The 27,721-nt window shown below is 54.7% G+C and overlaps 1 protein-coding gene across 7 annotated transcripts; it reads right to left on the reverse strand.

The window, feature by feature from the left end:
* Positions 1-955: 955 nt before the first annotated feature.
* Positions 956-27,597, reverse strand: MPP2 (MAGUK p55 scaffold protein 2). Of its 7 annotated transcripts, none has more exons than XM_053211879.1 (14): positions 27,506-27,597; positions 25,944-26,007; positions 24,962-25,025; positions 19,852-19,952; positions 6,824-6,976; positions 6,537-6,686; positions 5,917-6,144; positions 5,085-5,216; positions 4,873-4,978; positions 4,714-4,782; positions 4,317-4,478; positions 3,440-3,642; positions 2,971-3,099; positions 956-1,710 (listed from the first exon to the last, which is right to left on the reverse strand). In XM_053211879.1, exons 3-14 carry the CDS (start codon positions 24,990-24,992, stop codon positions 1,534-1,536), a joined length of 1,641 nt encoding a protein of 546 aa, XP_053067854.1. In that variant the 5' UTR covers positions 24,993-25,025; positions 25,944-26,007; positions 27,506-27,597; the 3' UTR covers positions 956-1,533. The 7 variants fall into 7 exon arrangements, with proteins under 7 accessions (XP_053067854.1, XP_026904640.1, XP_026904639.1 ...); XM_027048839.2 differs by having other exon boundaries at positions 19,834-19,952; positions 27,506-27,596; XM_027048838.2 differs by having other exon boundaries at positions 19,834-19,952; positions 27,438-27,575.
* Between the last annotated feature and the right edge of the window lie 124 nt (positions 27,598-27,721).

Below are 27,721 nucleotides of genomic sequence, written 5' to 3' on the forward strand. Positions count from 1 at the left end.
CTGCAGCGAAGACGGATTAGACACTCAGCAGAACAGGGAAGTCACGGGGGGTGGGGGGGGGGGGTGGGGGTGATGGGGTGGTCCCGGCAAGGACAGGCTGACCCCAGGCAGGATCACAAAGAAGGACGAGGGACAGATGCCTGGGGAAGTCTAGGACGGCATTATTTTCTTAAAAGGGATTCTCCTATTTTACACAATTGCCTTCCCCAAGGACTCGGGGGTGTCTTTTAGGATAAGGGAACAGCAGGAGAGGTGGAGGAAGACATCTGGGGAGGGCCAAGGCTCTGCAATCTGGGATAAGAGTCTCATAAGAAATGGGGGCTGATGGGGAACCCCCAAAAGTGACCTCCAAAGCAAAACCACCCTTTGCTTCTTTTCTCCAAAAAACCAACACCGATACACACACACCAATGGCACACACACAGACCGGGTGCCGCAGCATGAGGAACAGAAGCTGCGCTGAAACCGTGTGGATAGCGCCCCTTGGAGTTGCTCGACAAGAAGCTGGCTAGAGCACAAATGTCCTCCGCCGGAGCCCAGGCCCCATGGCCTGCTCACAAGGTCCCCTCTGCGCCCCATCCTCAGCGCCCCCCCCCCCAGGCAGATCTGATGCAAGTGGGCCACCTGGACCCCCCCCCCAGAGAGACCACAATGGACAATGGTCACGAACAGGGAGCCCAGATATGCCCCACCGTGGGCCACGATCAGTAGGAGCAGGCTCCCTGTCACTTGTCTCAGTCTTCAGCCCACCCCTACCCCTGTTGAGCCCACTCACCCCTGCTGGCCTGGCCCTGCGGGGGAGCAGAGCTGACCTGTCAGGGGCACGTTGGAGAAGTCTGTGGAGAGACTTCGGCAGTGAAAAGCTGTGGATGAGGGAAGGACAGGGCGGGGTCCGCTTGTGGGACTCCGCCCCTTTCCACGGGAGCTGGGACGGCCCTGCTCCCCCCCCCCCCCCCCCCCCCCCCGCCGTGGGAGCTGGTTCAAGCTCGGGTTCCTCCAGCCTTCAGGACGGCACCAGGCTGCCACCACCGCCCAGGACTGCCTGGCTGCTGGGACCTGCACTCCCCGGTCTGGAAACAGCCCAAGGCCCACTCCTAGGCCACAGGTGTGAGAGGTGGGAGGAGCCCAGGAATTGGGTGGGCGTGGCTAGCCCAAGGAGAAAAGGTAACTGCAGAGAGGTGCCCTGGGGGCCCTACTGACCACAGGGTCCCAAAGCAGCTTTTCTCTTCTCTGGACTGAGCACTATGGAGGTGACTCTGACACTCCTGGGCACAGCCTGGCCCTCAGAGAGGGACATCTGGTGGCCAGTGGGCATGGGGAGTGGGCAGCACCTGGGCACAGAGGTACCCCATGAACACCCCATCTCCTTGGCAGTGCATGCCTCTGTGCTGAAGCCAGATTAGGGCCCCCTAGGAGCCATCACCCAGGGAGAGCCAGACCACCAGGGATGAGAGCTAAGGATCATGGCTGGGGGTCATGGCTGGGGAAGGGGATGGGTCGCAACCCAGAGGGGTGAGGTCCACATGAACAGGCTCAGTACACCCAGCTGACAGGCACCCACTGGGGCTCTGTCCGCAGCTTCTCCATGGCAGCCTGGAGCTCACGAAAGGTCCTCTCCAGGTTGGTGTTGACCAGGCTGAGGTCGAAGTAGTGCCCGTAGCCTCTCTGGATGCGGCTGCTCTCTTCCACTGTCCTCCTCAAGTCTGCCTCCTGCTGGCACAAGGGGACCTCGCGGCCATCAGTGTCCCCCAGTCACCCCCATCATCACGGGGAATCAATCTACAGCCTCCCCCATCTATCCCCCTGCCCAGAGCCCAGCCATATCAGGTACAGACTCCCTGGCTAGGGAGGCAGGAGCCATCGCACGTCTCCGGGCGGCTCTCCTGCAACCAGGGACAGACAGATGGGTGAAAAGAAGGAAGGAAGGAAGTAAATAACCTTTAGTCAGTGCCAAGCATGGCACTAACTGCTTTGCAACCCACGTGATCTTCGCGATAGCTCTGCTAGGCAGGACTAATGATTCCCCATTTCCAGCAGAGAAAACTGAGGTTCAAAGAGGTCACCCAGCCAGCCAGTGGCTGCAGAGGGTCTGTCTGACCCCAAGGTCAGTGCTCCCTCCAGTGTGACCAGGCGCCTGAGATGCACCTCCCAAGCACGCCCCCACTAAGGCAATCCACGGGTGCCCCAGGCCACCGCTACCCCACACCTAATCAAAGCTGGCCAGCTGGCTGAGCAGGGGTAGGAAGGAAACTTTGAATGCTGACTTAAATGAGCAGAGGTGGAAGCTCTAGCGCTGGCCCAGCTTTGTCCCAGTGGCCCCAGTTGGCTATGTTTGTGGCCAGGGGACTTCAGAGGGGACCCCAGCCCAGACAGCCTCTGACCAGGGGCCTGAGAACTGCAGTACCAGGCATGGCCAGCAGATGGACCCCTGAGCTCAGAGTTCTGCAAACCCTACATCCGGAGAAGGCGGCTCCAAGGGGTTCCTGGGGGAGAGGTAGGCGCCCTGATGTCCTGTAACCAGTGACTTGAAGCTTCTCCTCCCAGCCTCCTCCCTGATGCTAACTCATCCCTCCAGCCATCCTTCCAGCCTCCAGCCCCCTCCTTCCCTTCAGCTTTTCCCTCCAGCTGTAAATGCCTGGCCCACTTCTGCCCAGAGATCACCCACCGGCCCTCCGGGCTCCCTTAAGCACTCTGTCCCCCCACAGTGGACAGAGTGGCAGGCCTTTCAAAAGCTCCTGCACCCCAGGCTAGCTGTATCCCTGACTCTATGAGACTCTGGGCACTTTACTTCCTTGCTCAGATCTCCGTTTCCAAACCGATAAAGTGGGAGTCAGGAGTCCAACCTCACTGATACCTTGGGTGGTGCCCTCTCTCCTTTCCCCAATGCCACCTTTTTCTCCTCATCAGCTCCAGCCTACCTTCTTCCGGGGCAGCCATCAGACCCCTCCCACCGCACCTCAGAGTCCTCACCGTAAGCTGCTTGGTGGACAGCCCACTCTCCAATGCAGCCCGGTTCATGGCCCGGAGGGTCTCGTAGTCAGGGGCCTCGATGAACACCACATAAGGGACAAACTCAGCTGTTCTCAGCACTTTCACTGCCTGCGGGAGAAGAAGGGGGTGGGGGAGTATATCCCCACAGACATCCTGGAAGGGGGAGGAGGGATAGCTGGGGCCTACCTGGGAGGGTGGGGAAATGGAACCTGGGGATGAATGGGAGAGGAACAGCTGGCAGGTGGCCGGGGACTGGGAAACCGGAAGAGGCTAGAGAAGGAGGGGGCCTGGGAGGGCGAGAAAGAGATTCCAGGTGGGTTGGGTCCCTAGCAGTAGTTGGGGGATATATGAGGGTGCTTGGGAGACCAGTGCCTGGAAGCATATGGGAAGGGCTGGGGGTGGGCTAGCAGAGTACCCAGCGGGGATCTCAGACCGGCTGGGACTTTACCTGGGGGTTGACATCCAGCACACACACTTTGCCGGCGGCGACCACGCCCCGGATGGAGTCGATGCGCGTGCCATACAGGTTGCCCTCGTACTCGCCATGTTCCAGGTAGCGCCCAGCGCGGATGTCCGCCTCCATCTCCCCACGGGACACAAAGCTGTAGCCCTGACCTTCCCGTTCGGAGTCCTTGGGCCGCCGGGACGTGTCTGGGGGGGAAGGAGGGGCTGAGTGAGCACAAGCAGGCTGTACCATCTCAGATGAGCACGGTCGTGCAGTCTGGGAGGGGCAGCCTCCTTCCGCCTTCAAAACGCTGCCGCCTCCCCACACCCGCACCCTCACCCTCACCCTCACCCCTGCCACACATGCATTCGAGACTCCCACATTGACAGGACCTTCAGAGTTCACTGCGCCAACCTAGTGCTCACAGATGGGGGGCTGAGGACCAGAGGGGGCGATGTGCACCCCAAAGCCACACACCAAGGTCAAGGAGATCTGGGGTCAGCACTCAGGTTCCCGCCTCCAGGAACCAGGGGCTCTCACCACCCCAGCTGGTTCTGTCACCAAGAAGCCCCGTCTTCCACAAGGCCACACGCAGCCCTGTTTCACAGGGGTTCCCAGCGGGGCTTCTAGTAAGTGAAACTTGAGAGGAGGAAAGGCGAGGCCTGCCCGCAGCCCACCCAGGCCACCCAGGTTCAAAGGACAGCTTCCCCACCCCTCTCCAGCCTGCAGTTCCCCCTACCACCTAAAGAGGGCGCACTCCCCCCACGCCTCACTCAAAAGTACCCCTTGACTTGGGAGTCCATGCAGATGCCTGCTCAGTGGACCCAGCCCCAGCCCCTGCTCCCAGTCCCCTGCCCACCAAGGCCCGGCTCCCACTCACAGGGCACGGTGGTGCCATAGCGATCTGGATCCCACATGATGAGTTTGTTCTTCAGGCTGCGCCGGCCCACACCCTGGGCTCCGATGAGCACCAGGGTTTTCCGGCGGAAGGGGGGCATGCGGGCCACCTCCTCATAAATGAGCAGCTCATGCCGGTCAAACTCTGAACACAGGAGATGGCGCTCATCAGGCTAAGCGGGAGGCGTGGGTGGGGCCGGGCCTCAGGGAGGCCAAGGATAAGAGGGCTGCAGCGGTGGGTGGGGGGAGGATAGCAGAGAGAGACGGGGCAGGTTCTGGGGATGGGACTGGCAGCATCAGCACCAACAAGTCACTGGCGGGAGCGGGAGGGCGCATGCCATTATTAGAGGAGGACAGGGAAGGGGGCCCCCAACACCCACCTGCATTCTTCGTAGTCAAATACATCATTCGCTTCTTTTTCTTTCCTGAAAGGCTGCCACATAGGGTCCCTGGCCACAGGGAGATGGGCGAGTGAGGCCAGGCAGGTTTGTGTCACATCCCAGATTAGGGGTCATGAGGCGGGGGGGGGACCCTCATACCTGAGGTAGGTGTCAGCTCCAGATCCCGTTTGACAAAGGCTTTCCGCTTCTCCTCCAGCAGCTGGCTGGGGATGAGCCCAGCGCTGCCCCCTTCGACGTGGCATGCCTGAAAACGGACAAGGGAGAAAGATCTGCCTGAGTGAGAAGATACCTCCCTGGGCGCTCACCTCCCCCCCACACCACGCCTGGAGAGACAGACACTGAGGGCTCACCTGCCACCAGTTAGCATCGTCCTGGTTTACAATCTGCAGTAAGTCCCCAGCACTGAAGCGCAGGCCGGCTTCCTTGCAGGGGATAAGGCTGTCTCTTGCAGGGTCATAGTCGAAGTGGCATTTCACAAATACCTGGATGGGGGATCAGAGAAGGGTCAAGGGAGGAAGGTAAGGCTGGAGGTCAGAACCCTTCTCAGACCAGCCCCCTACCCCACTTCCCCCTCTGAGGGTGGGGGGACCGTCACGGGGTCCACTGTCTTCCCCAGGCCCTCACAAAGGTGAAAGAGGCTAAGGCATGGCCCCCCTAGTAGGGGCATGGTGCCCCCAGGCCCCCCTGGTAGCGGCCTCCCTTTGCATCTAGAACAAAAGGACTCAGACTAATGGAGCCTGTGGTCAGGCCTGGGGCCTGAGGCGACCACCCGCTGAGGAGGAGGCAGATCACTGGGTAAGGGACACAATCCTGGCTCTGGATCCCTCAGTCCACCCACAGCCGCCTCTTGGAACAGGGGGCTCTGGCAGATGGCTACAAAGCCAGTAAGAGAAAGTGGACAGAACGGCCAGACCCCCACGTTCCACCAACCGGGAGGCAGCTGTACAGGGCACCTGGCAACTCAGCATCGCGCATGCGCGCACACGGTACCCATAGGCCGGGGGCTGCATCGATACAGGTTGCCTACGCGGGTACAAACGCGCGCACGGCCCTTGCACATGCGTACGAGTGCCCAAGACTCAGGCCAATGCACGTGTACGTGGGCCTGTGACCCTGGCGGCCGGGAGTCCCGGCTGCCCCTTGGGCCTTGGGCTGGGTGGGGAGGTAGGTGGAGGGACCCACCTGGCGGGGCAGATGGGGCTCCTGGTAGCTGGGCAGGATCTTGAGGATGACGCTGCCGCTGGCACTGCGCAAGAGTTCCTGCAGCGCGCGGGGGTCGCTGCCCACTGGCTGCCCGTTCACCTCCTTGATGATGTCGCCCACGTGCAGCAGGCCTTGCTGAGCCACCATGCCGCCGTGCAGAATGCGCGCGATCACCAACTCGCCGCCCTCCACACGGAACGTCACTCCCTGGGGGGTGGAGGGCGGGTGTGACAAGGCCCCAGCTGCTCCAAGGCAGAATCTTCAAGTGGGTTTCCTAACGGCCCCTCCATTCCCACCCTCACCCCTTCCACCCCGGACTCACAGAGTCCCCCCTCTTCCATTTTTCTGCCCCAATCCTTCACTTACAGGGCCGCTCATGGAGGGAAGGGGGGCAGAGTGGGGAGGGTCCTGGCACGCGGACGTGTGCAGCTCAGGTGCACGGTGTCTGCGGTCTCCTGGGGCTGCACGGGCCTGGCCCGGGGGCAAAGCTGGAACCATCTTCCCCTTCAGCCCTCTCCGGGCCAGATCCGGCCTCCACTGCTTACTCTCCACCCCGCCCCCCTCCGGATCCCACCCCCAGCCCTGCCCTGTGGCCTCACCAGATGCTCTCCAGCAGTCTTGCGGATGCCCACCATGCGGACTGCGTCGGGAGGCACCGGCTGGTTGCTGAAGGTGGGGTCCAGGCCAGGGCTGGGCGGGGGAGTCTCATAGGTCTTCGAGGCCACAGAGTCGTGTGTCTCCAGGAGGGACTGGGGAGGTGGTGGAAACAGGAGGGACCGTGGGACAGTGCCCCGTGGCTCTAACTCCCCGCCAGCCTCTCTCCCAGGGCCGCCCCAGCCACCACCCCAACTCCCCGCCCACGTCCCCGCCCCTCCGGGGCTGGAACCTGGAAGTGAGGCTCTTGGAGGATGCGGGCCAGCTCCGCAGCTGTGCTGCTCTGCTCTGCCAGCTGCGCCAGATCCCGAAGGATCTCCTGCACCAGCTCCAGGTTGTTGTCCCGCACGGCCTCCAGCTTGGTCTCCTCCAGCCGTTCGTGGGCCTGGTGGGTGAGGGCGGGGCAGGTAACACCTGAGGGTCCCCAAGAACCCTGAGCTACCAAACACTGCCCCGCCCCCCCAGAGCAAATCCTGACTTCAGACCCCGCCCTTGGCACCGCTTCTGACATCAGCTTCAGACCCTCACTCACCCAGCAGCGAGCACACTCCCACCTGCGCAGGCACACCTTGCCTTCTCCTTTCACCCCCAAAATGGTGATTAGGACCCAATTTAGGGAAGGGAGAGTACAAAGGATAAACCTTCATCCTGTTGCCACAGAGGGCCATGAAATTTATCACACTGTCTCCAGCCCCACCCCACCCCCGGGACCCTATAAGCATGTGAGTTCAGGACAACTTATTCCACCCAACATCATGGTCTTGGACATCCTGTAGCCCAGGATGAAGAAGCCGGAGAGGTGGAGTAACTTGCTCAAGGTCACAGGGACCCAAACTTGGGTCTCCAGGCCTTCAGCCTAGTGCTCCCAGTGAGGGAGGGGACGAGAAACCGGTGCAGTTGACCTTGAACGACACGAGGGTTTGCCACACCAACGCCGGCACAGTCAAAAATCCACATATAACTTTTTACTCCACAAAGACTTAATTACTGATAGGCTACTGGTGACTGGAAGCCTTATGGGTAGCAAAGAGTTGGTTGGGGTGCCTGAGTGGCTCAGTCGGTTGAGTGCCCAACTCTTGATTTCAGCTCAGATCGTGACCTCAAGGTCGTGGGATTGAGCCCCTATGTCAGGCTCTGCACTGGGTGTGGGCCTTCTTGGGATTCTCTCTCTCCCTCTCCCTCTGCCCCTTCCCTTCTCACATGAGTGTTCCCCCCGTCTCTCTCTCTCTCAAAAAAAACAAAAACAAAAACAAAGAGTTGGTTAACACATATTTTCTACATTATATTATTATATACTGTACTCTACAATAAAGTAAGCTAGGGAAAAGAAAATGTTAAGGAAGAGAAAACATTTACAGTACTGTGCTTTATTTATTGAGAAAAGTCCACAGACGAGTGAACTCGCACAGCTCAAACCCATGTTGCTCAAGGGTCAAATGCACATGGCGCCAGGAGAGGACCTTGCACCTGCTTGTTGATTTATGGACTCTGGGCTCCATGTGCTCTGAAAAGGGGGAAGGAAGGTTTTACCAGTGACCAGTCCAGCAAGGAGAGTTATATTAGTTGGGTCAGGAAGTAAGGAGTCTTATTTCAGGGATATAAATGAAGACTTTTTTCTCTCTGAACCATTTGAAAAATAGACCTAAGTCACTTCACCCCAGACTACTTCAGCGTACATCACCTAAGAGCAAGTAGGAGACCAGCTACATAAACTATAATACCACCACCACTTGGAAGAAGTTCAACGTTGACACATTGATGTAATATCTAATAGACAGTCTCTATTTAAATACTGGTTAGTGTCCCCAAAGTATCCCTTATAGTTTTGGGGGGTTGTTTTTTTTTTTAATTTTTTTTTCAACGTTTATTTATTTTTGGGACAGAGAGAGACAGAGCATGAACGGGGGAGGGGCAGAGAGAGAGGGACACACAGAATCAGAAACAGGCTCCAGGCTCCGAGCCATCAGCCCAGAGCCATCAGCACAGAGCCTGACGCGGGGCGGGGCTCGAACTCACAGACCGCGAGATCGTGACCTGGCCGAAGTCGGACGCTTAACCGACTGCACCACCAGGCGCCCCTGTTTTTGTTTTTTTCTGATCAACAATCTCATCAAGGACCATGTGTTACATTTGGTGACACAAAGGCCACATCTTTTTATTCCCCTTTAGACCAGATCCCAGTAACTTCTGGTCTTTCGGGACATTTTTAAGTTCAGGCAAGTAGTTTGTAAAATGCCCCACAACTGGATTTCTCTGATTGTTTTGCCATGATTAGACTCAGGTTAATCATTTTTGGCCAGAGTTCCACATAAGCAATCTTGTGTCTTTCCCAAATCTTGAGACTGTGACTATTCTGTTCCCCAACAATCTTTCATTGATGTATTTAGCATTCATTTATGACCCCTGCCTAAATCAATTCTTAAGTTGGGGGTTGCAAAATAGTGATTTTCTAACTCCGTTATTCCTTCTACATTTATTAGCTGTCATTCTCCTGTAAGAAAGAGCTAGTCCTTTTTCCCTCCCACCCCACCTCCCTCTCACCTAAACTCCCCTCTCTGTATCACTATGGATTCTTTTTTATTCTGCGTTATACTCCACCACCATCGCTATCTTTGTGGTCTCAATTTATCCCAAATTTTGTTCATTGGGAGCTCCAAACACACCCGTGTCCTTTGGACACGGTTCCCATCAGTCCTCGAGCACCCTTCTTCCCTCTGCCACAGGCTCATCTCGTACTTTCCCTACCCCACGTCTGGGCTCAGCAATTTCTCCAAGGAACTTGGATTCCTTTTGGCAGGGAATGGTACTTAGAAACCAAGATCTGGGGTACTCAGTGCTCATTGCTTCTGGCATGTCACTTCTTTAGTAACCCTTAGTTGACCGTGATAGTTCCAATTAAAATCTAACGCTGCAAAATTCTCCTCCTCTGCTCCCGTTCCGTATTTGTACCTCCCTTCTCCCTCAGTGAGAACTTATTTCCCCAAAATATGAATATATCTGCTTATCTGTTCCATCCTTCAAAATTCAAAAGGATTTCAAAATTGCTAAACTACTGTGGCCACCTATCACAAACTTAAGTAAAAGTCAAGATTTATCTGCAGTCCCTTTTGTCCTCAGAATAGTCTAAAAGCACTTACAGCATTAGGGAGATGCTCTGTATCTGTGCTGTCCAACATGGCAGCCATATGTGGCCATCAAGCAATGGGACTAGTATGACTGAAAAACTGAATTTTTAATTCTACATCAGCAGTGCAGTTTATTTAAGTGTTTTCATTTTAATTTAAGCATTTAAATAAATACTCACATGTGGCTAGTGGCTACTGTATCAAATAGTACAGCCTTAGACTGTATCTCACTTAGGGTATACAGTCAGAATACTGTGAGCAAAAGTACTGGAATTAATTCCCTTTTCTGTATAGTTATGCTAACGATTTACTATGTGGACAGATTCACTTATCTGCACTTGATCTCAGAGTTTGCTTTTTTCATTCTTTTCAATTCATTTGTATTTTTTGAATATTTACAACACTTACATGGTTCAAATTTTAAATCTAGGGGCACCTGGGTGGCTCATCCGTTGAGCATCCAACTCTTGATTTTGGTTCAGGTCATGATCTCATGGTCCTGGGATGGAACCCCACATCAGGCTCCATGCTAAGTGTGGAGCCTGCTCGGGATTCTCTCTCTCTCTCTCTCTCTTTCTCTCTCCCCAAAAGATAATTTAAATCTATATAAAAAGTAAACCTAGGGACACCTGGGTGACTCGGTTGTCCAACTTCAGCTTAGGTCATGGTCAAGGTTCGTGAGTTCGAGCCCTGCATCGGCCTCCCTGCTCTCAGCACAGGGCCTGCTTTGGATCCTCTGTCCTCCTCTCTCTCTGCCCCTCCCTTATTTGCACTCTCTCTCTCTCAAAAAGAGATTTTAGGGGCATCTGGGTGGCTCAGTTGGTTAAGCGTATGACTTCAGCTCAGGTCATGATCTCCTGGTTCACAGGTTCGAGCCCCTTCTTTCTTTTCACAACAGTAAGTAAATATTTCTCTTTCTTTTTTACATACAACGTAGAACACTATACACACACACTCTTTGCTTCCTTTTTGTTTGATTGTTTGTTTTTTAATTGGCTTGGTTTGCTGTTTGGCTTTTTACTGAACAGTATGCCCTGGAAATCACTCTATGCTGCTACGTGGAGATCTTCCTTTATTATTATTATATCTTTTTTTAATTACTGCGTTTGAGTCACTGCGCCACCGGAGTACCATAATTCATTCGACCATTCTCGGGGGTATTTAGGTTGTTTCTAATCTCTTACTATTGCAAACAAAGCTAGAGTGAATAACCTGGCATAGCTGTTGTCTATTGGTAGAGAAGCCTTCCATGTCAATTCCTGGATCAAGCAGTAGATACACTGTGGTTTTGTTAGATATTGACAACCCCCCTCTCCATGGGGCTCGGGCCGCTTTGTCCTCTCACCAGCTTTGGATGAGAGACTTCCCTGAAGCCTTGCCACCGGAGCGTGTGATCAGACCTTTGCGTGTCTGCCAATCACGTGGATGAGAAACAATTTCTCAGTGGGTCTTGATTTGCATTTTGCTTCTGGAGTGAAGCTGAGCATCTCCTCATATGTTTAAAGGCCATCTCTTCATCTTTCTCTGCAAATTGCCTGTTCACGTCTTCTGCCAATTTTTCTATCAGGTCTTGGTTTTTTTTCTTTGTCCCATTTTTCAAATGTGCTCTGTGTTGGAAAGATAAGCCCTTTATCTGTGCTATCTCTTGCAAATATTTTCCCCCAGTTTGTCATTGTCTTTTGATGCTGCTTACGGTTTTCTGTCAATGCAAAGTTTATTAATACATGCATCTGATTTTTAAAGCATAGTTTAAAAGGGGGGCTTTCCCAACACACAGATCCATGTTTTCATCTAGGATATGTATGGTTTATTTTTCACATTTACATCTCCGATCTGCTTTGAGTTTATTCTGGTGTACGGTGTAAGTACGGATCTGCTTTGATATCTTTCCAAAGGACAATCCAGGTATCCCAATGCCATTTATTAAAAATCTATAGGAAATTTTGTTTAATTTTCTATGTGTGACAATGGTAGTGTGAATATATTTTTAAGAATCTTTATCTTTTAGCTATATATGCTGAACTACAGATAAAATTATGTCTGAGATTTGCTTCAAAATAATTCAGGAGAGGGGCGCCTGGGTGGCTCAGCCGGTTAAGCGGCCGACTTCAGCTCAGGTCATGATCTCGCGGTCCGTGAGTTCAAGCCCCGCGTCGGGCTCTGGGCTGATGGCTCAGAGCCTGGAGCCTGCTTCCGATTCTGTGTCTCCCTCTCTCTCTGCCCCTCCCCCGTTCATGCTCTGTCTCTCTCTGTCTCAAAAATAAATTTAAAAAAACGTTAAAAAAAATAATTCAGGAGAGAGGGATGTAGGTGGAGGTATGGATAAAGCAAGATTATTCATGGGTTGTTACATGTCAATGTGCAGCAATGAATGATGCAGGTTCAGGAGACATATTTTTCAAGCCCAAGAGAAGAGATTTTAATAACACCTCATAGGGATACCCTGAGGATTTGGGGAGATGCACACAGGGCCTGGCACACAGTAGGTGCTCAGTAAAGGCTGGCTCTTTCTATCTTCTCTTCCCCAAACAGGCCAGGGGAACGGCATCGGCAGGGGGAGGCACGTTAGCCCCACAGTCACTTAAACCAGCCTCTGGCAGGTGAGAAGCATTTCAGACAGACGCCCACAGCCTGGCGGGGCAGAATGTTCCTGCATGGGAGAAGCAGACAATTGAAGGGGCAAAGGAGTAGCACTCAGAAACCACTTATGCCTTGGGGCACCCAGGTGTCCTAGTCAGTTAAGCTATGGACTCTGGATTTCAGCCTCAAGTCATAATCTCACGGTCATGAGTTCAAGCCCCCACGTGGGGCTCCTCACTGAGCATGAAGGCTGCTTGGGATTCTCTCCCTCCCTCCCTCTGCCTTCCCTACCTCCCTGTGCATTCTCTCTCCCTTCCCCCCCCCAAAAAAATAAACATTAAAAAAAAAGAAAGAAAACAGTTATGCCTTGATGTTCCTTGATGTTCCCCAGGCGCTAACTGAGGCATGTCTCTGAAGGTTCCACCAAAACATATGTGCTCTTGTCATTTAGCTCAGCACAGCACGCCAAGCTTTCCGGGCCCTGTTACCAGCGACTAGAACAATGCCTGGAGTTCAGAGCCCAAGAACTGTATTTCAAGAATGAACAGTGGCACTGGGGCATGGAACCATCTCACAATGGCCACTTTAGCCGGTCTGTCTCTTCAGCTTAGCAGGGGAGAACAAATTTCCCCAGGAGCCCTCACTAACTGAGCCAGAAGCCAGGGCCCCTCCCAAGCTGCCTACCTCCCATCCCTCCCTTAATGACACCTCCCTGCAGGCTGGTCCGTTCATCCTCCTGTGGCTGCCCCGGGCGTCTCACCCACTGATATAAAAGCACAGCTCCTCCAAGCTGGACTTTCACGGCCCAGCTTGGGCTGGGTTGAATCCAACCCAGAATTGGATTCATCCTATCCTTGCTCTGTGATATGTTCTCGTCATTGGTTTGGTTTGTGCATGGCTCCCTTTCAGTTTGGTCGGCATTGAGTTAGACATTTTTATAGTAATATAACAAGGATCGAAGAACCCACCATTCAAACCATAAATGAGGATCTTGACAATATCCTACATCTAACCACATGGCCCAGCCACCCATCCACTCCCAGAAACCGCCATCTTGATTCCCTGTCATCATCCTGCCCCGGCTTCCATTTACCGTTTCATTGTCTCTATGCATTATACATATTTCTAGAATTGATATCATTTTTAATTATTCTTACCTTTTTTTAAAAAAGGGCGAATTATGCTATATATAATGCCTGGGGGCCTGATTCTTTTCACTTAACATTATTAACTGAAAAATTATTTTACCTACTATTTTTTTACCCACTATTATCTTGCTAAAATTTACTCTCACTTTCCATATTAAGAGATAACATTTTACTTTGTTTCACTTATTATTTTTCACTTAACATTATTCCTCTATGATTCATTCTTTTTCCCCCCCATATCACAGTTGTTCATTTTAACCATATTATATTCCATTGTGTGAATATGCCACATTTGATTCATGCCCTCTCCTTGGGAAGCACCTGGGTCATTTCAGGATTTGGGCATCGTGAACAGCACTGCTATGAACATTCCAGTCTGTATCTCCTGGTGCACATGCAAGAGTTTCTCCCAGAAACAAAATTGCTGGGCCATGGGGTATACGTACGTTCAATAGTAAAGCAGCACATTTACAAAATATCTCATTTAAATGTCATACCAGATGGGTGCACCGGGGTGGTTCAGTTGGTTAAGCGACTGACTTCGGCCCAGGTCATAATCTCACGGTTCGTGGGTTCGAACCCTGCGTCAGGGCTCTGTGCTGACAGCTCGGAGCCTGGAGCCTGCTTCAGATTCTGTGTCTCCCTCTCTCTCTCTCTCTGCCCCTAGCCCACTCATGCTCTGTCTCTCTCTCTCTCTCAAAAATAAATAAAATTTAAAAAATAAATAAATGTCATAATGACCCTGTGAGATTAGTAGTCCCAAGGCCATTATTTGAGACTTGAGTGGGTGAAAACGAATTCCTTCGGAGCCCAGAACTCATCTGTGTACATCAGGGACTCCAGTCAGTTTCCTGGGCTCCTCCACAGCTGTGGTCCCACCATCTGGGCACCTGTTTTGAGAATACATGCAGTTGAGAGGCACTAGGCCCCACTACCAGGAAAGTTTTGAGTTTATGTGGTAACCATTTGTTGAATTCTGCTCTGACAATCATCTTCGGCACAGCAGGGGCTCAAGCTTATTACAGACCAGAAGCCTGGGCCAAGTATACAGTTAGCTAATGGTGCAGCTGGTACTGGAACCCTGATCTGTCAGCTGCTGGTCCGGAAGCAGACTGCAAAAGCAGAAACGTCACACAGACATTTCTCTGTGAGTTTTTCCCCCTCTGCCCTCACACTCCGACATCTCTGATTGTGGCAAGAGACAGGGAATTCTCATTTGACGCCTATGCTCATAATTAAATAGCTCAAAAACTGAAAGAAGTCCCAGAGGGTGGTGTGCCAGAAGGTAAAGTCGCTCTTCAATCGTGATTTGATGATGTGATTTGCTTTGGTCGGGGGACATTAGCAAATATGATGCAAAAAGAGGCTTTGAGGCTTGTCTTCCCTTGCTGCTGAGACCACCATGTGAAGAAACCTGGGCTCTCTCCTAGAGGGTGAGGGACCACACTATCCTAGACACTGCAGCCTTCTCAGCTGAGACACCAGATGTGTGAATGAAAACATCCTAGACCACCCTGCTGAGCAGCCCAGACCAGAAAAACCACCCAAACCATCCAAAAAATCATGAGAAATGAATCATGGTTGTTTAAAGCCACTACATTGTGGGATGGTTTGTTACACAGCAGAAACCGACTGATACACTGAGCTCCCCACCACCGTAGCTTCCACTTGTCATGTCCCTTGGTCAGAGTCTCTATTTCAGTGACACCCCCCCCCCCGACTCCTTCATTCTTCTAGGACTCTCTCACCCCAGACTTATTACAGGAGTGGAGTCTCCCAGTGAACTCTAGTCAATGGACAAGACTGCATTGTAACAACTCTTTATGGTTTGAAATACACTTCTACATCCATGACTTTCCCCATCCCTACTACAACTCTGAAAGAGAGACATCATTATCCCCACTTTTCCAAAGAAATAACTAAAGCTCAGAGAGGTTGTCAGACATACTAAAATCACACAGCCAACCAAGGACTCTTCTGACTCCAAACCCCATGTTCTGTCTACCTCGTCTCATGTGGATTAGATCACAGGCCCCCCAGCTGGCAGATGTCTCCACTGGTAACAGTTTGCCAGAATTTCTGAATGTCAGCTGACTTGGATTCCTCACCTTTGACTTGCCTGTTGTTGGAACACCTGCTAGGGATCCAAGTCAGCCCTCCCCTATGTCACCCGCCTGCTAAGGCTGCCACCTGTTGTCTGCAGCCAAGCCCCTGGATTTATGACCTGTCGGCCAGATTTGATTTCCCTCCAAAGCCTTTACTCTCTGGGTTTGTCCCCTCAGGCCCCGCCCCTCCGTCCCAGATCTACTCAGCCCAGCCCCTCCCAGGCTGTCTGCCACATCCCCAGAGGGGACAGGCAAGCCCCACCCCATAGGGGAAGGGGCGGGGGCTTAATAGCTACCACACGAAGTTCCAGCTTGTTTATGGGCCACTTTGCCAAGAGAACCAAGTTTTTACAACTGGATCTTTGATCCGAGCCCTTTTGTCTGGTAAGTTGGAAATGTATCTCTGTATGCAAGGCCATTAAAATTGTGAGAAGGAATAAGAAATAGGTCCTGTTGTCCAAAGCAGGTCATGGGGTCAAGCCCAGACTGAAGAATGGAGAAACTCTGCCACTCGATGAGACAAGTGACAAAGTTCCATTGCAAAGGGTCACACGTACAGGGATGGGAAGGATTCTTACTGAGCTCAGACAGGCCTTTATGGAGATGCACTTCTTGTCTGTCTCACAGCTCAGTGGAGAGAAGTCACAGGGTCCTCTTGGCCCATCAGCCTCGTACTGGGGGGTCTCAGAGTTGAAGAAAGGTCCACCCTATTCTCTGTTGTGCTTTATGCATCTGGAACCATCCTGGGAATCTCTTGGAAGGAAATTCTGACCAGCTTATCCCCCAAGAACAAGTCTGGAGAAGGGAGTTTATGTTTCCAGTCTGATACGGTTCGTCGGTAACTTCTCAGGTAGGCTGTACCGTGACACCCCAGGGCGACAGACTTGGACTCCATCCGGAGAACAAACTATCTGACCGCTCACTCCCATAGCCCTAGCACTGTGCCTGGTACTCGGCAAGCACGCAATGGATATTCGCTGTATCAGTGATGGCTGACCGGGTGAGTGATGGGAAATCATACAGCCAGCCGTCTGTATGGCCGTCTGGATCGTCTGGAGGGCCGTCTTGTGGATCAAAGACACCGAAGAAGGACGCTACCAAGGGCAATCATGCTTCAGAGGGACCTTCTAACCCTGAGATTCTGCTATCCTAAAAGCTCTCTATTTCATTGGCTGTCTCACTGTAGAAGCAACAGCTAACGTGACCCAGAGGGGACAACGGTCTAAAAAATCCAACTCTGAAATTGGCTTTGGCAGGTTACAGGTGTTGAGGGTCAAAATGTGCATATTCAGCAATGCCACTGCCAAGTGTCCACCCTAGAGAGACTCACACACGTGCAGAAGCAGCTGAATGTGAGGACACTCACCGCAGCGCTGTCCTTAGTAGAAGAAAGTCAACAACATCACACCTTTTCTCAGTAGAACCGATAAATAAATACACCAGGCTCTATCTCATAAACTGGAATACCACACAACAGAGAGGGAGACACAGAATCTGAAGCAGGATCCAGGCTCTCAGCTGTCTGCACAGAGTCCACACGGCAGCGCTTGAACTCACGAGCTGTGAGATCATGACCTGAGCCGAGATCAAGAGTCGGACACTTAACCGACTGAGCCACCCAGGGGCCCCTACGACAACATACTTCTTATTTCTTGCAAAGAAACAACAAGCACTAAAGAAAACAGGGCCAGCACTCACGACCTGGAGATAGGTACTTACACAGCTGTTGGGTTTAACTCCTACACCCTTTGTATTCATTCATTCAGCAAATATTTAGTGACCACCTACTGTATGCTAAGGGCTGTTCTGGGCTCTGGGGATGCAAACAGAAGGACACCCCTGCCCTCCGGGACCTCACATTCTCTTTGTTGCAAACATGCGTGATGCCTTGTTTTTATTTTTTTCAATGTTCATTTATTTGTTTATTTATTTAATTGGGGGGGGGGGCAGAGAGAGACGGAGAGAATCCCAAGCAGGCTCTGCGCTGTCAGCACGGAGCCTGACAAGGGGCTCGATCTCACGAACCATGAGATCATGACCTGAGTCGACATCAAGAGTTGGACGCTTCACCGACTGAGCCACCCAGAAGCCCCTTCCTGTTTTTACTTTTAATACACGAATACAGTCCTTGACCATTGAACGAAAAGCAACCGGCCTTTTCTCCAATTCCCCCCAGTCTGCTCACTTTTCTCCTCCCCAGAACATCCCACTACTGACCATTTCAGCCCTTGCCCCCTCCGTGGTTAGCAACCTCCCCAGGTCTTCATACGGAACGTTCCACATGACCAGGCTCTGCCCCCAGGGCACAGTGTCCCCTGAGTAGCTCTCTCCCTCCAGTGGGGCCTGGTCCCTCCCACACCCCATGCTGGAGCCAGCCACGGCTGTCCTGTGTCAGAGTCCCTATCCCTACCCTGAGGAAAAGCCACCACCTGGCTGTACCGCCCTCTACCGCTGTCTCAACAGCATCATTGCCACACTCCTGGTCACTCCATCGCCATTCCTTGAAACCCTGGGCCTGCCTCGGTCTTCTCCCACCCCAATGCCTGTCGTACCCTAGATTCCCACCCCACCCCCACACAAACCTTTCCTTTCTGAGCCTCTTTAACATCAATGACCTCTCCATCCACTGCAGCCACATCCTAAATTGTCGTGTTACCCCCTAGAGCTGTGCTCCTTGGAAATCTTTCACCTCCAGCCTCCCTCTCTCTAATCTCTGCCTTCTCTTCCAGTTATGTACTCTCTCTCCAAACACTCTATGACCTCAGAGAGCCCCCAGGCCTCCATCTTTTCCCTCCCTCCCCGCTCTCCCAGTCTGGGCCCCAGAAGTGATGCTCTGCGTCCCTCCCTCTCACTGGTCCCCTTCACACTGCCCCCCTGCATCCCAGCCTCCACAGCCCACAAGACCTGGACCAAAGCCACCCCCTTTCCTCCTGGCATCCCGGGACTGAGCCCACCCCCAACCCGAAAGTCCGGCCTCTGCCACGGGCAGTCTGGGGCCCTGTCAATCCTGCTCCCTGGCTTTAGTGGGGACCCCTTGCCCTCCCTTCAGCGATTAGTCAAATCTTCATCTCCAAATCCCCCTGCTCCATCCGGATCCCTAATTTCCAGCAGACCACTGCCCCCCGCTTCTCTGAAAACCCTGAGCAATCACACATGATTCTCTGCAACTCCGCTACCTCTTCCCCAGGAGACGGGGTGCCCTTCTACCCCCCCACACCTCAGCTGAGGGCACCACCAGCCTCTTACTTCCCTTATGCAGAATCCTGGGTGCCTTGCAACCTCCACCCCTCACCTTCCACACCCAAACACCAAACGCTGTCAATTCACTTCCTCAATAATTCTTTCCTCTTTCCCTCCCTCAAGCCCTGTTACTAGAGGTCTAGTTCACAGCCATCTCCAACTCAGGTCTTTCCAGCTCCAGCCTTGACCCTCCAACCATCTTCCACATGGCTGCCAGAGGGGATGCTCCTAAAATGACCATGTGCCATCAAAACGCCCTTGCTTAAAACCCACAAAAGGCCCCATGTCACTCACAGGACATCACAGGATGAGGCCCAAGTCCCCAGCACAGCCCCCGGGGCCTGCCACAACCTGTCAGCATCTCGGCAGCTTACACTCTCTGTCTTGCAGCCGAAGCTCAAGCCTCACACCGACACTCACAGTCCCCCGCATACTTCTGGCTTTTTCTCACTTCTGTTTCTGCTCAAGCTCTTCCCTTGTCCCCAGATGCCCTCTCCCTCCTCTTTGTTCTTCCAGACTCAGCTCAAGTGGCCCTTCTTCCAGGAAGCCTTCACTGGCTACATCGGGCCAGGTTAGGCATCTGTCCTTATGTTCCCCAAACACCTAGTGCATCTGCCTCTATCACGGCCATTACCAACGCGTTTCATGACTTTCTCTCTTAGTGAGTTTCTCCCCCACCTGATGTGTGGCAGGTGGCTTTAAAAAAGACACCTGCACAAAATGCTCGAAGGCAGGGAGAGACAGGCAGGATGAACTCTGGAGATTCCAATGCACAGACGTGCCCACCCCTCGGCAGACGCACCCTCCACAAGCTGGCGGTCACATCTGCCCACATGGGCCTGTCCACGCTCTCACCAGCCAGGCACAACACAGCCCCCTCACCTGCAGTCATGCAGATCCATCACCTGGGCACCATCATCATGCAGAGCCCCTCCCAGGGTCTTCTAAGTGCCACATGCCCCATTCCCAGGCACCCTGTGGCCAACACCCCACAACCTCCCCAGACACCGTGGCTCTCATGCCCACCTCCCTGAAGCACTATACCTTGGCCAGGGATCTTACTATGGGACTTTCCATAATGCCTCGAAGGAAGATCAGGTCCAGCTCCGCAGCCCCCGTGGCATTGGGGAGGGATCCCAGGTTGTCCAGGACTTGCTGCATGGCTGGGAAGAAGGGACGGGCAGTGAGACACAGGTACCAGCTGGGCACAGGAGGCCAAAACACACCACAGCAATCCCACCTTCCTGCTCTGTGCGCCACAGAAGACGGCCCCTCTCCAGCAGCAATTCCCTCAATGCCCAGCACCGACACTCCAGGCCCCTGAATGGCTGGGGAAGGGAGGTGGGGGGACTGGGGCAGTTTGCTTGGCCTGTTCTCTAGGCCCTAGGTAATGCCAGCCGGGGCAGGTGGGAGGCTCCTGGAAGCAGAAAATGGACTCGAGGTGCGAGGGGGGAGAAACGGAAGCAGTTGTCAGGTTCCAGGTTCTGTCCTAAACCAGAGAACCACAGATTCCTCACTCAAGCTCTGGATGGGCTGGTCCCGGGACTCAGCCACCTGCACCTAGAGGGTTCAAGGATAAGACAGACAGTACTTGGGGTGTCCCTGAGTGCAGGCCCAGAGTCAAGCAGGCAGCCATGCAGGCGGCCAGAGCCTCTACAGTACCCAGTACAAACAGTATCACTAATTCACTGTGATTTTTCAAAAGTCACGGTCCCTCACCGGCCTCGGTCTTTCCCTCCTGTAAAACGGGTGGGGGCAACTGTGTCTACAGGCCCTTCAGTTCTGGCAGAGAGTGATCTATTACCATTGAGAAGTTAACATAGAACACAGAGAGCCAAAGCTGAGGCCCAGAACATTGGCAGGAGCTGGGGAAACGGGCACCCAAGGGCAGAGGTTAGACCAAATCAGCCCAGGGATCAGCAAACCCGCAGCCTGGCATGGGACATAACAAGGACGTGAGAACACCTGACACTGGGCCACCACAGTGGCTGCTGAGATCTGAGGTAGGGGCTGTCTTCACCCACCCACAGAGGTGGGAGCTCCTGGCAGGAGCTCCACAGAGGTGGCAGGTTCTAGGGGGAGGAAGGGAGAAGCAGAATGTGCCCAGCTGGGGGCAGAGATGGGCAGGGGGTATCATTACTCTGCCACCCAGCCACCCACGCCTGCATCTACGTAACAGCACTCAAGCTATGGAGGAGGGGTGGATACAGTCCCTGCCTCCTCTCACCACTCTTACCAGCGCCCCCTCCTCCAGGCAGGAATGGGGACGAGGAGGAGGGGGCTCTGAACTGGAGAAGCAGTCATGGCTCAAGGACCCCCTCTTTCCCTCCTCCCCCCCACCTTCTCCAGAAACAGCATCCAAGCCAGCCCTCTAGACCCCTCCTACTCAGGCCCGGGCTTGGCATTGATCAGAGACCTGCAAGGCCTTTAGTGGCCTCGGAAAGAAGCCAGGGTAGGGACTCTTCCCGCTCTGCGAGGGCATCCTGGGATCCACCCTCCCCGGCCATCCTCACGTACAGGCTCACAAGCCTGTCAGCCTTGGAGGAGGACAGAGGCAGGGGAGTTAATGCCCTCTGTCCGGGCCAGCTCTCCTGACAGGCTGTGCCCCCAGACCTTTAGGCTCCTGAGAGCCCGCTCCCAGGACACGCTCTCCAGATGCCCAAACCCCTAGGGAGGAGAGTAGATTAACGGTCCAGCTTTCCCCCCAGCCTCCCGCCCCGCCTTTCCCTACCTTCCCTCTGGAGATCGGCTTCCTCAGAAGAGCCCAGGGATATACCCTCCAAGGAGGCCCCGCTGCCCGGACTGCCCGCCATGGCTACCCCCCACGCCCCCGGCTCCGGGGCTCCTGGAGTAGCCTCCACGCAGCCGTAGCTGCCTTCCCTGCCCAAGGAGGGCAGCGCTGGAGGAGGCGGGACTCGGGGAGCGCCCTCTGCAGGATCAGCCAATAGCTAGGCTCAGACTCCCTGCCCGCCCTGCTGATTGGCCAAAGCCCGACTGGAGCAGCCGGGTGGGGAGGGGGCGGTGGTAGGGTGCGAGTGGGGCGGAGGGAAAGGGAGTCCTGGTCTTCCTGGTGCCCGATCACCCCCCACCCGTGTTCGCACCAGCGGGGGTGGGGAGGAGGCGGCAGAGAGGAGGTTTGTGGGGCAGGGGGTTCAGACTGCTGCCCCTTCACAACTGAGGCGGTGCTCAGAGACCCCTCCTGTCACAGTCCAGCTGCAGGAAACCTAAGGCGGGGTGGGGATTTGGCCCCACCTTGTTCCCGCCCCCCTTTTCTGGAAGTCTCTTCTCCAATCCACCCAGGCCACTTCCTCCTCTGGCCCTCAGACCTCTACTGTATGTTCCTTCTCCAGACCCAGTCTCCTTTACGATGACCCCCTCAGGATCAAAGGAAGCCCCCAAGAATGACTCTCAGTACCAGGGGCACTCTCACTGCCAGGGGCAGTGGCAGTGGCAGTGGCATGGGGCAGATACCCCAAACCCCAAATGCCTCCCCCTACCTGCTAGCCTTGGGGGAATGGAGGGGGGTGCAGAAGAGGTGCGTGTGTGTGGGGGGGGGACAGAAAGGAAAAGGAGGGGAAGGGAGCGCTATTACTGCGGGCAGGGTAGGGTGCCTCAAACCCTTCTGACCCCACACCTCAGCCGCAGCCTCTCCCCTCCCCCATCAGGCATTAGCTTCTCCCCTTAGATTAGGGATGATGCCTGGTGGGCAAGTCAGGCATCTGGGAAGGGAAAAGTGAAGATGCATTCTCGCAGCAGGGACACAGGTGGGCAGGAGCAAAGGACTTGGCAGTCACCCCAGCCCAGTGCCTCCATTCCTCTGATACCCTGTACCTATGAGGCCACCTCCAGACACTGCTGCTGCCACCAGCCAGCCAGCCAGCCAGCCAGCCAGCCATTCCCTGAGGAGTGGCACCAGGTCCTAACGCACCCCTGGTTGCCATGGCAGCAGGAGGGATTACACACCAGGACATTAACCCAGGGATGCAAGAGAGATTTAAAGAGACAGCTCCACCTCAAAACAGCCCACATCCCAGCCTGGATTCAAAGACAAGGGGGAGTCAAGTAACGAGGGAAGAGAGGGTAGGGCTGCAGGTCTGGAGACTCCAGGGGTAAGTTCTCTAAATACCCAGCCCATGCCATAACCCACATATCTCCCAACCCATCCCCAAGGGAGCCCTCCACTCTACTAGAAGTAGAGTTGGGTGTCTCTGCGAGAATCCCACTCCACAATGACAATGGCCATGTTGACCCGTGGGGAAGGGTAGGAGGACATTGTTAGCTTCACTGTGCAGATCCCTAGGCTGGGATCTCTCGGGGAAGGGAGTGAGGAGAGGGAGGGTGACCCTGAACTCAGAGGCAGGGGCACTGCTATCTATCAGGCCTGTAGAAAGTGTAATGGCCACAAATGAGAAGAGGCAGATCCATCATTAGATTTTTGAGGCCAGGGGCCAATCCAGCCTGGGGCAGGCAGAGAGCGCTGCCTGCAGGAAGGACCGAGAGGCTCATGGTCTCAGGGTCTCACATCACCTCTTTACAGAAAGAAACTCAGGCTCCAAGAGGTTAAGCAGCCTGCTCCTGTCCTCCTTCCTTTGGATGTGGGAAGGCAGAAGTAGCCCATGGCAGAACACCAGGGGATCAGGGTCCCCAGGAGTCCTCAGAGGAAGCAGACTGTACCCATGCCCCTAGACTCCCCTCCTTGCCTGGCCCCCCACTGCACCCCCACCATGCCCCCATCAACTGGCCTGCAACAAAGAAGTCAAATTCCCCTCCCTCTACACCCCTTCCAGGCACTATTAATGGGTTTACTGGGCAGCCCCAGATTGAGAGGCCTTTAATCACAGGCTCAGGGATGGGCTTAATTAACTCCCAAGCAGCTTACAGTGGGGCCCAGGCAGACTGGAGCAGAGGGGGAGCAGGCTGGACAGGAGGTAGGGGCACTGAGCCCTCCAAGGCTGTCAAAGCTGGGGGACGTTAGTACAGTGCCTCTACTACATGGAGAAAAGGCCTTTCTTCTGGGGACAAGGGTGTCACAGTTTAGGGTCTGGCCTACTCACAGCATCCTTCACTTTCCTGGCTCACTTTCTCAGAGGAGAGGGACAGGGGAGTCGTTCTAACCAAATTGGGAGGCCTGGAATGTCTTGCAGAGGCAAGGGAAGGGGCTGCATGGACAGGAGGTCAGATAGAGCAGATTACAGTGTGAGGGCCCCTAGCCTCGAGCATAGGGAACTTCACCTGGTGGGCCCCTGAATGCACAAGGGGGTCCATGAACCCCTGGGGTAGAATGCAGATTTTGTACATAGAAGCATTGGTCTATGATGAGGGCCCACAGCTGTCATCAGATTCTCACAAAGGGATTCAGGACCAAGAAAAGTTAAGAACACTTCTCCCGTCCAATTGCCTCATGTTACAGACGGGAAAACCTAGGTCCTAAACAGGACTCAAGGTCACAGCCTAATTGAGGTAATAACCCAGCAGCACAGCATAACAACTGTGAATAGTCCTATGATGGAAATATCATCATAGCCTTTGAATTTCACATCAACCTCTTGATAGAAGAGGAGACGCAGGCCCCAAGAGGTTAAGTAATTTGCTCCTGAGGCTTCCGAGCTCATCTGGGCGGCTCACTCCCTTGCCCCAAAACCTCCTACAGAACCAGGTCCAGGCTTCCTGAACTGGCACTCCCCACACACAGGTCCTTATGTCCCAGCACACATAGACACACATGTCGCTGGCACATGCTGGTTTACTCCACCTGTCTGGTGGGCACCGCACTGTGGACTTCTCAGCCCCAGGCTGTTCTGCTATAGTCCCTCTACTCCCAAGCCATCCTCCAAGGGCCAGCTCCTAAGGGCCACCTCCCCAACCAGCCTGGCCCCGTGCCATTGCCCTCCAGCAATACTGTGGATCGTGTCCGGAGCGCACAAGTCCCTGCCCTCCACGGAGGTGAGCTGTGCCACGTCTCTAGCCCCACCCTGGGGCAGACGCAGCAGGGCCATAGAAGCAGCTGGAAGGAAAGGCTGAGTGGCAGGATGGAGCAGCAGTGGGGGCCAGTTTCTCCTTAGAGGTAGCCAGGTAGCCGTGGACGTGCCCGACTGCTGCTCTCCAACCCCAAGCCCTTGCCTGGCACTCTCTGAACCACTGATACAAACTGACATCCTCAGCCCCTTCTTACCAGACTCAGAGTTGGTGGCAGCAACTGGCATGGTGAGGTCTGCAAGGGCTCTGCAGTGTCTCTCCTGGAGGAGGGGAGGAAAACGAATGAGAAGGAACAATGGCACAGCAATGGGGAAGGAATGGCGGTGGGCGGGGGGGCGGAGGGGGGGGGCTGAGGCTGTTCCCCTCAGCATCAGGGCATTACCTAGAGACTATATGATCCCACAGGAAGGCAGGAAGAGCACGTATTACATGCCCATTCCTCCAAGGAGGAGGAAATGAAGGATCAGAGAGGTTCGTTGCTTTGCCTAAGGTCACAGAGCTAATATAGAGAGCTACAATGAAAACCCGGGATTTTAACTGTTTCTGTCGGCCATCTGTCCTTTATTCATTTATTTTTTTTTGAGGGGGGAGGGTAAGAGTCCAGAATTTGAGGCAAAAGCAGGAAAGATGGGCATTCCCAGGCTGTAAGCTGCGTGAAGTCAAGAACTACACCTGTTTTATTTTGCTTCTGGAACCTAGACGTAGCCAGTGGAGATGCTCTACAATCGTTCGTCTGTCTGGCCGACAGAAATGAAGTCATGCCTTCCCAAGCCCTCTCTGACTTCCTCTTTCTCCCTTTGCCTCTTTTTAGCCCAGAGCTGGGGCAAGGAAAGCAGTGGGCTCCCCAGTCTCCAGTGGGGGGCAGGGTGTGTGCAAGGGAGCCACCCACTACCTTTTCCTCCCTTCGCCTTCCTGGGCACTTGCTGCTGGTGAAAACCCTAATTCCCAGTTGCCGTGACAACTAGAGGCAGTGAGTGGCTCCCAGCAGGGGTGGGGGAGAGGAGGGAAGCAGCTGGCAGTGCCCACTTTAGGACTGAATGCCTGCTGGGCCCTGGGCGTAGGGAGCCACACCTTCACCTCCCCCTAAAAAAGGGACTCTCCCCAGAGGGACCAATGCCAGATTTTAATACAACCCTCCCTGGTCCCATGCCTGCCACCCCCAGGCCAGAGCTGGTCACCTGAGCTCAGGTAGCAGAAATTGCAAAGACTCCGGGAAGACTTCGCTTCCTCCTGGATCTGCCCCTTAAAGACATGGAAGAAAGGAGTTTCAGGGGAGAAGAAGGGCCCCCCCCCCCTGAGGTTAGCACCCAGGCTGGGAGAAATGCCCAGCATCTACTGTGCCAGCCAGTGCCCCCACGCCAACCCCTGCTGTCCGGATTCCTTCCCTCCTCCCCCATCCAAAGTCCTGACCACCTGGAACCTGGGGCATTCTCCTGGCTGGTGCCTTTCTCCCCGACCGTTATTGGCAGAGGGGACTCCAGACATCTTCCTTCCTTAGAGAGCGGAAGGTGAGAAGAGGCAGGGAGGATCCTGTCCCCTGGAGTCTTGCCCAGCCTGCCTGGGTTTTTCTCTGGGTAATCCGTTCCCACAGCATCGGCTAGCTCTTCCCCACCCCCACCCAGGCCTCTGAGAGGGCGGGGCCTGGCTTGTGCCCACATGAGAACAGCAGTGCCAGGCAAGCCAGGCTGGCTCTGGGCCAAGGTCCGGGACCCAGGCTTCTGGGAACGCGCTCCTCGGCTTCCAAAAGCCTGCGCCTAGGTGTCCTCTCACCCCTACCTCCAGACCATCCACACCACCCAGGGTCAGTAGGTGATGCGGACCCCTCCGGCAATACACATACAAAGAGATGTTGAGGAGAAAGGTCTGACAAAGGAGCTTTGAAGACCGATAGATCGTGGGGAGGGGTAGACAGCCTAAAGGATGGGGGTCTAGGGACGTGCGGACCTGCACGCACCGACAATCAGAGAGCCCCAGCCCCACCGGCTCGGCCCTAACCCGCCGGGCGCTAGGACCTGGGGGAAGGGGGGGGGGCGTGTTGCGAGCCATCAAAGAAGGCTCTTTGCAAGCGCGCCCGCGGGAGTCTAGGGGATGAGGTCACTGACTGGATGCCCCCCGCCTCACTCCCCCCGCCCCTTAGTTGACCTAACTTTCTGACCCCGGCTCCTCGCTCCTGGCACCGATCCCCTCCCAGGTCTCCAGGCCGTAGCCTTGGCCTTCGACCCCGACCCGCCCCCGCTACAGCCTGGGAGGCGAAAGAAGCAGCGCGCCCCCCTTCCCAGGACCCCTTCCCAGGGTAGGTTGAAGTGTTGACCTCCCAAGGGGGTCTGAGGGGCCACGGGGACCCACGCAACCTCTGTCTCGCGCCCCCACCCCCCGGAAGCGCTAACAGCGCGGTTCTTACGTAATGCCCGGCTCCAAAGTCCCCCGAATCCGCACGGCCCCCGAAGAGGCCTCGCGGATACCGGAGCCTCGCTCAGCTCACCAGCTCTGAACCCGATGTCACTTTACAGCCCTAATCGCGGGGGCAGCATCACGGGACACCGGGCTTTGATTTCTCCCTAGGAGCCCCCCGAGAGAGGAAGGGAGGAGGGAGGTGGAGAGGGAGGGGACGGACCCGAGGGAAGGGACCCGGGGAAAACCGGACCCAGAGAATAGGGCCCCAAGTGCTGTACCTGCACGAAGAGGAAGCAAGGACCTTGGGGTGAGCGCTGGCCCAGGGGTGGGGGTGGGGGGCGCCTACCTGCGCCCCGGGGAGCCCGTAGCTCGGGGCGGCTCCAGTGCAACCCGGCTCTCCGCGTTTATTGCTTGTCAATCGTTACCCTGGCTCTTAAAGCGGCGAGGCCTCCTCTGCGCGAGGGGGCGGAGACGGAGAGGGGAAAGGAAGGGAGGGGGGATACGGACGTCGCGGGAAAGGCCGGAGAAAGTAGCCTTCCCGAGCGGCTGGAGGGTAGGCGGG

Source organism: Acinonyx jubatus, chromosome E1 (genome assembly GCF_027475565.1).
Source record: "Acinonyx jubatus isolate Ajub_Pintada_27869175 chromosome E1, VMU_Ajub_asm_v1.0, whole genome shotgun sequence".
NCBI lineage: Eukaryota > Metazoa > Chordata > Mammalia > Carnivora > Felidae > Acinonyx > Acinonyx jubatus.

Excerpts from the sequence above, each read along its gene's own strand:
- MPP2 (XM_027048836.2), bottom strand. The coding sequence starts at position 21,602 with ATGGCGGGCAGTCCGGGCAGCGGGGCCTCCTTGGAGGGTATATCCCTG. Across the intron at positions 5,217-5,916 it reads AGCCCCATCTGCCCCGCCAG|GTATTTGTGAAATGCCACTT; the intron begins GTGGGTCCCTCC and ends TCCCCCATCCAG. Across the intron at positions 1,711-2,970 it reads TGTCCACCAAGCAGCTTACG|GAGGCAGACTTGAGGAGGAC; the intron begins GTGAGGACTCTG and ends TTGTGCCAGCAG.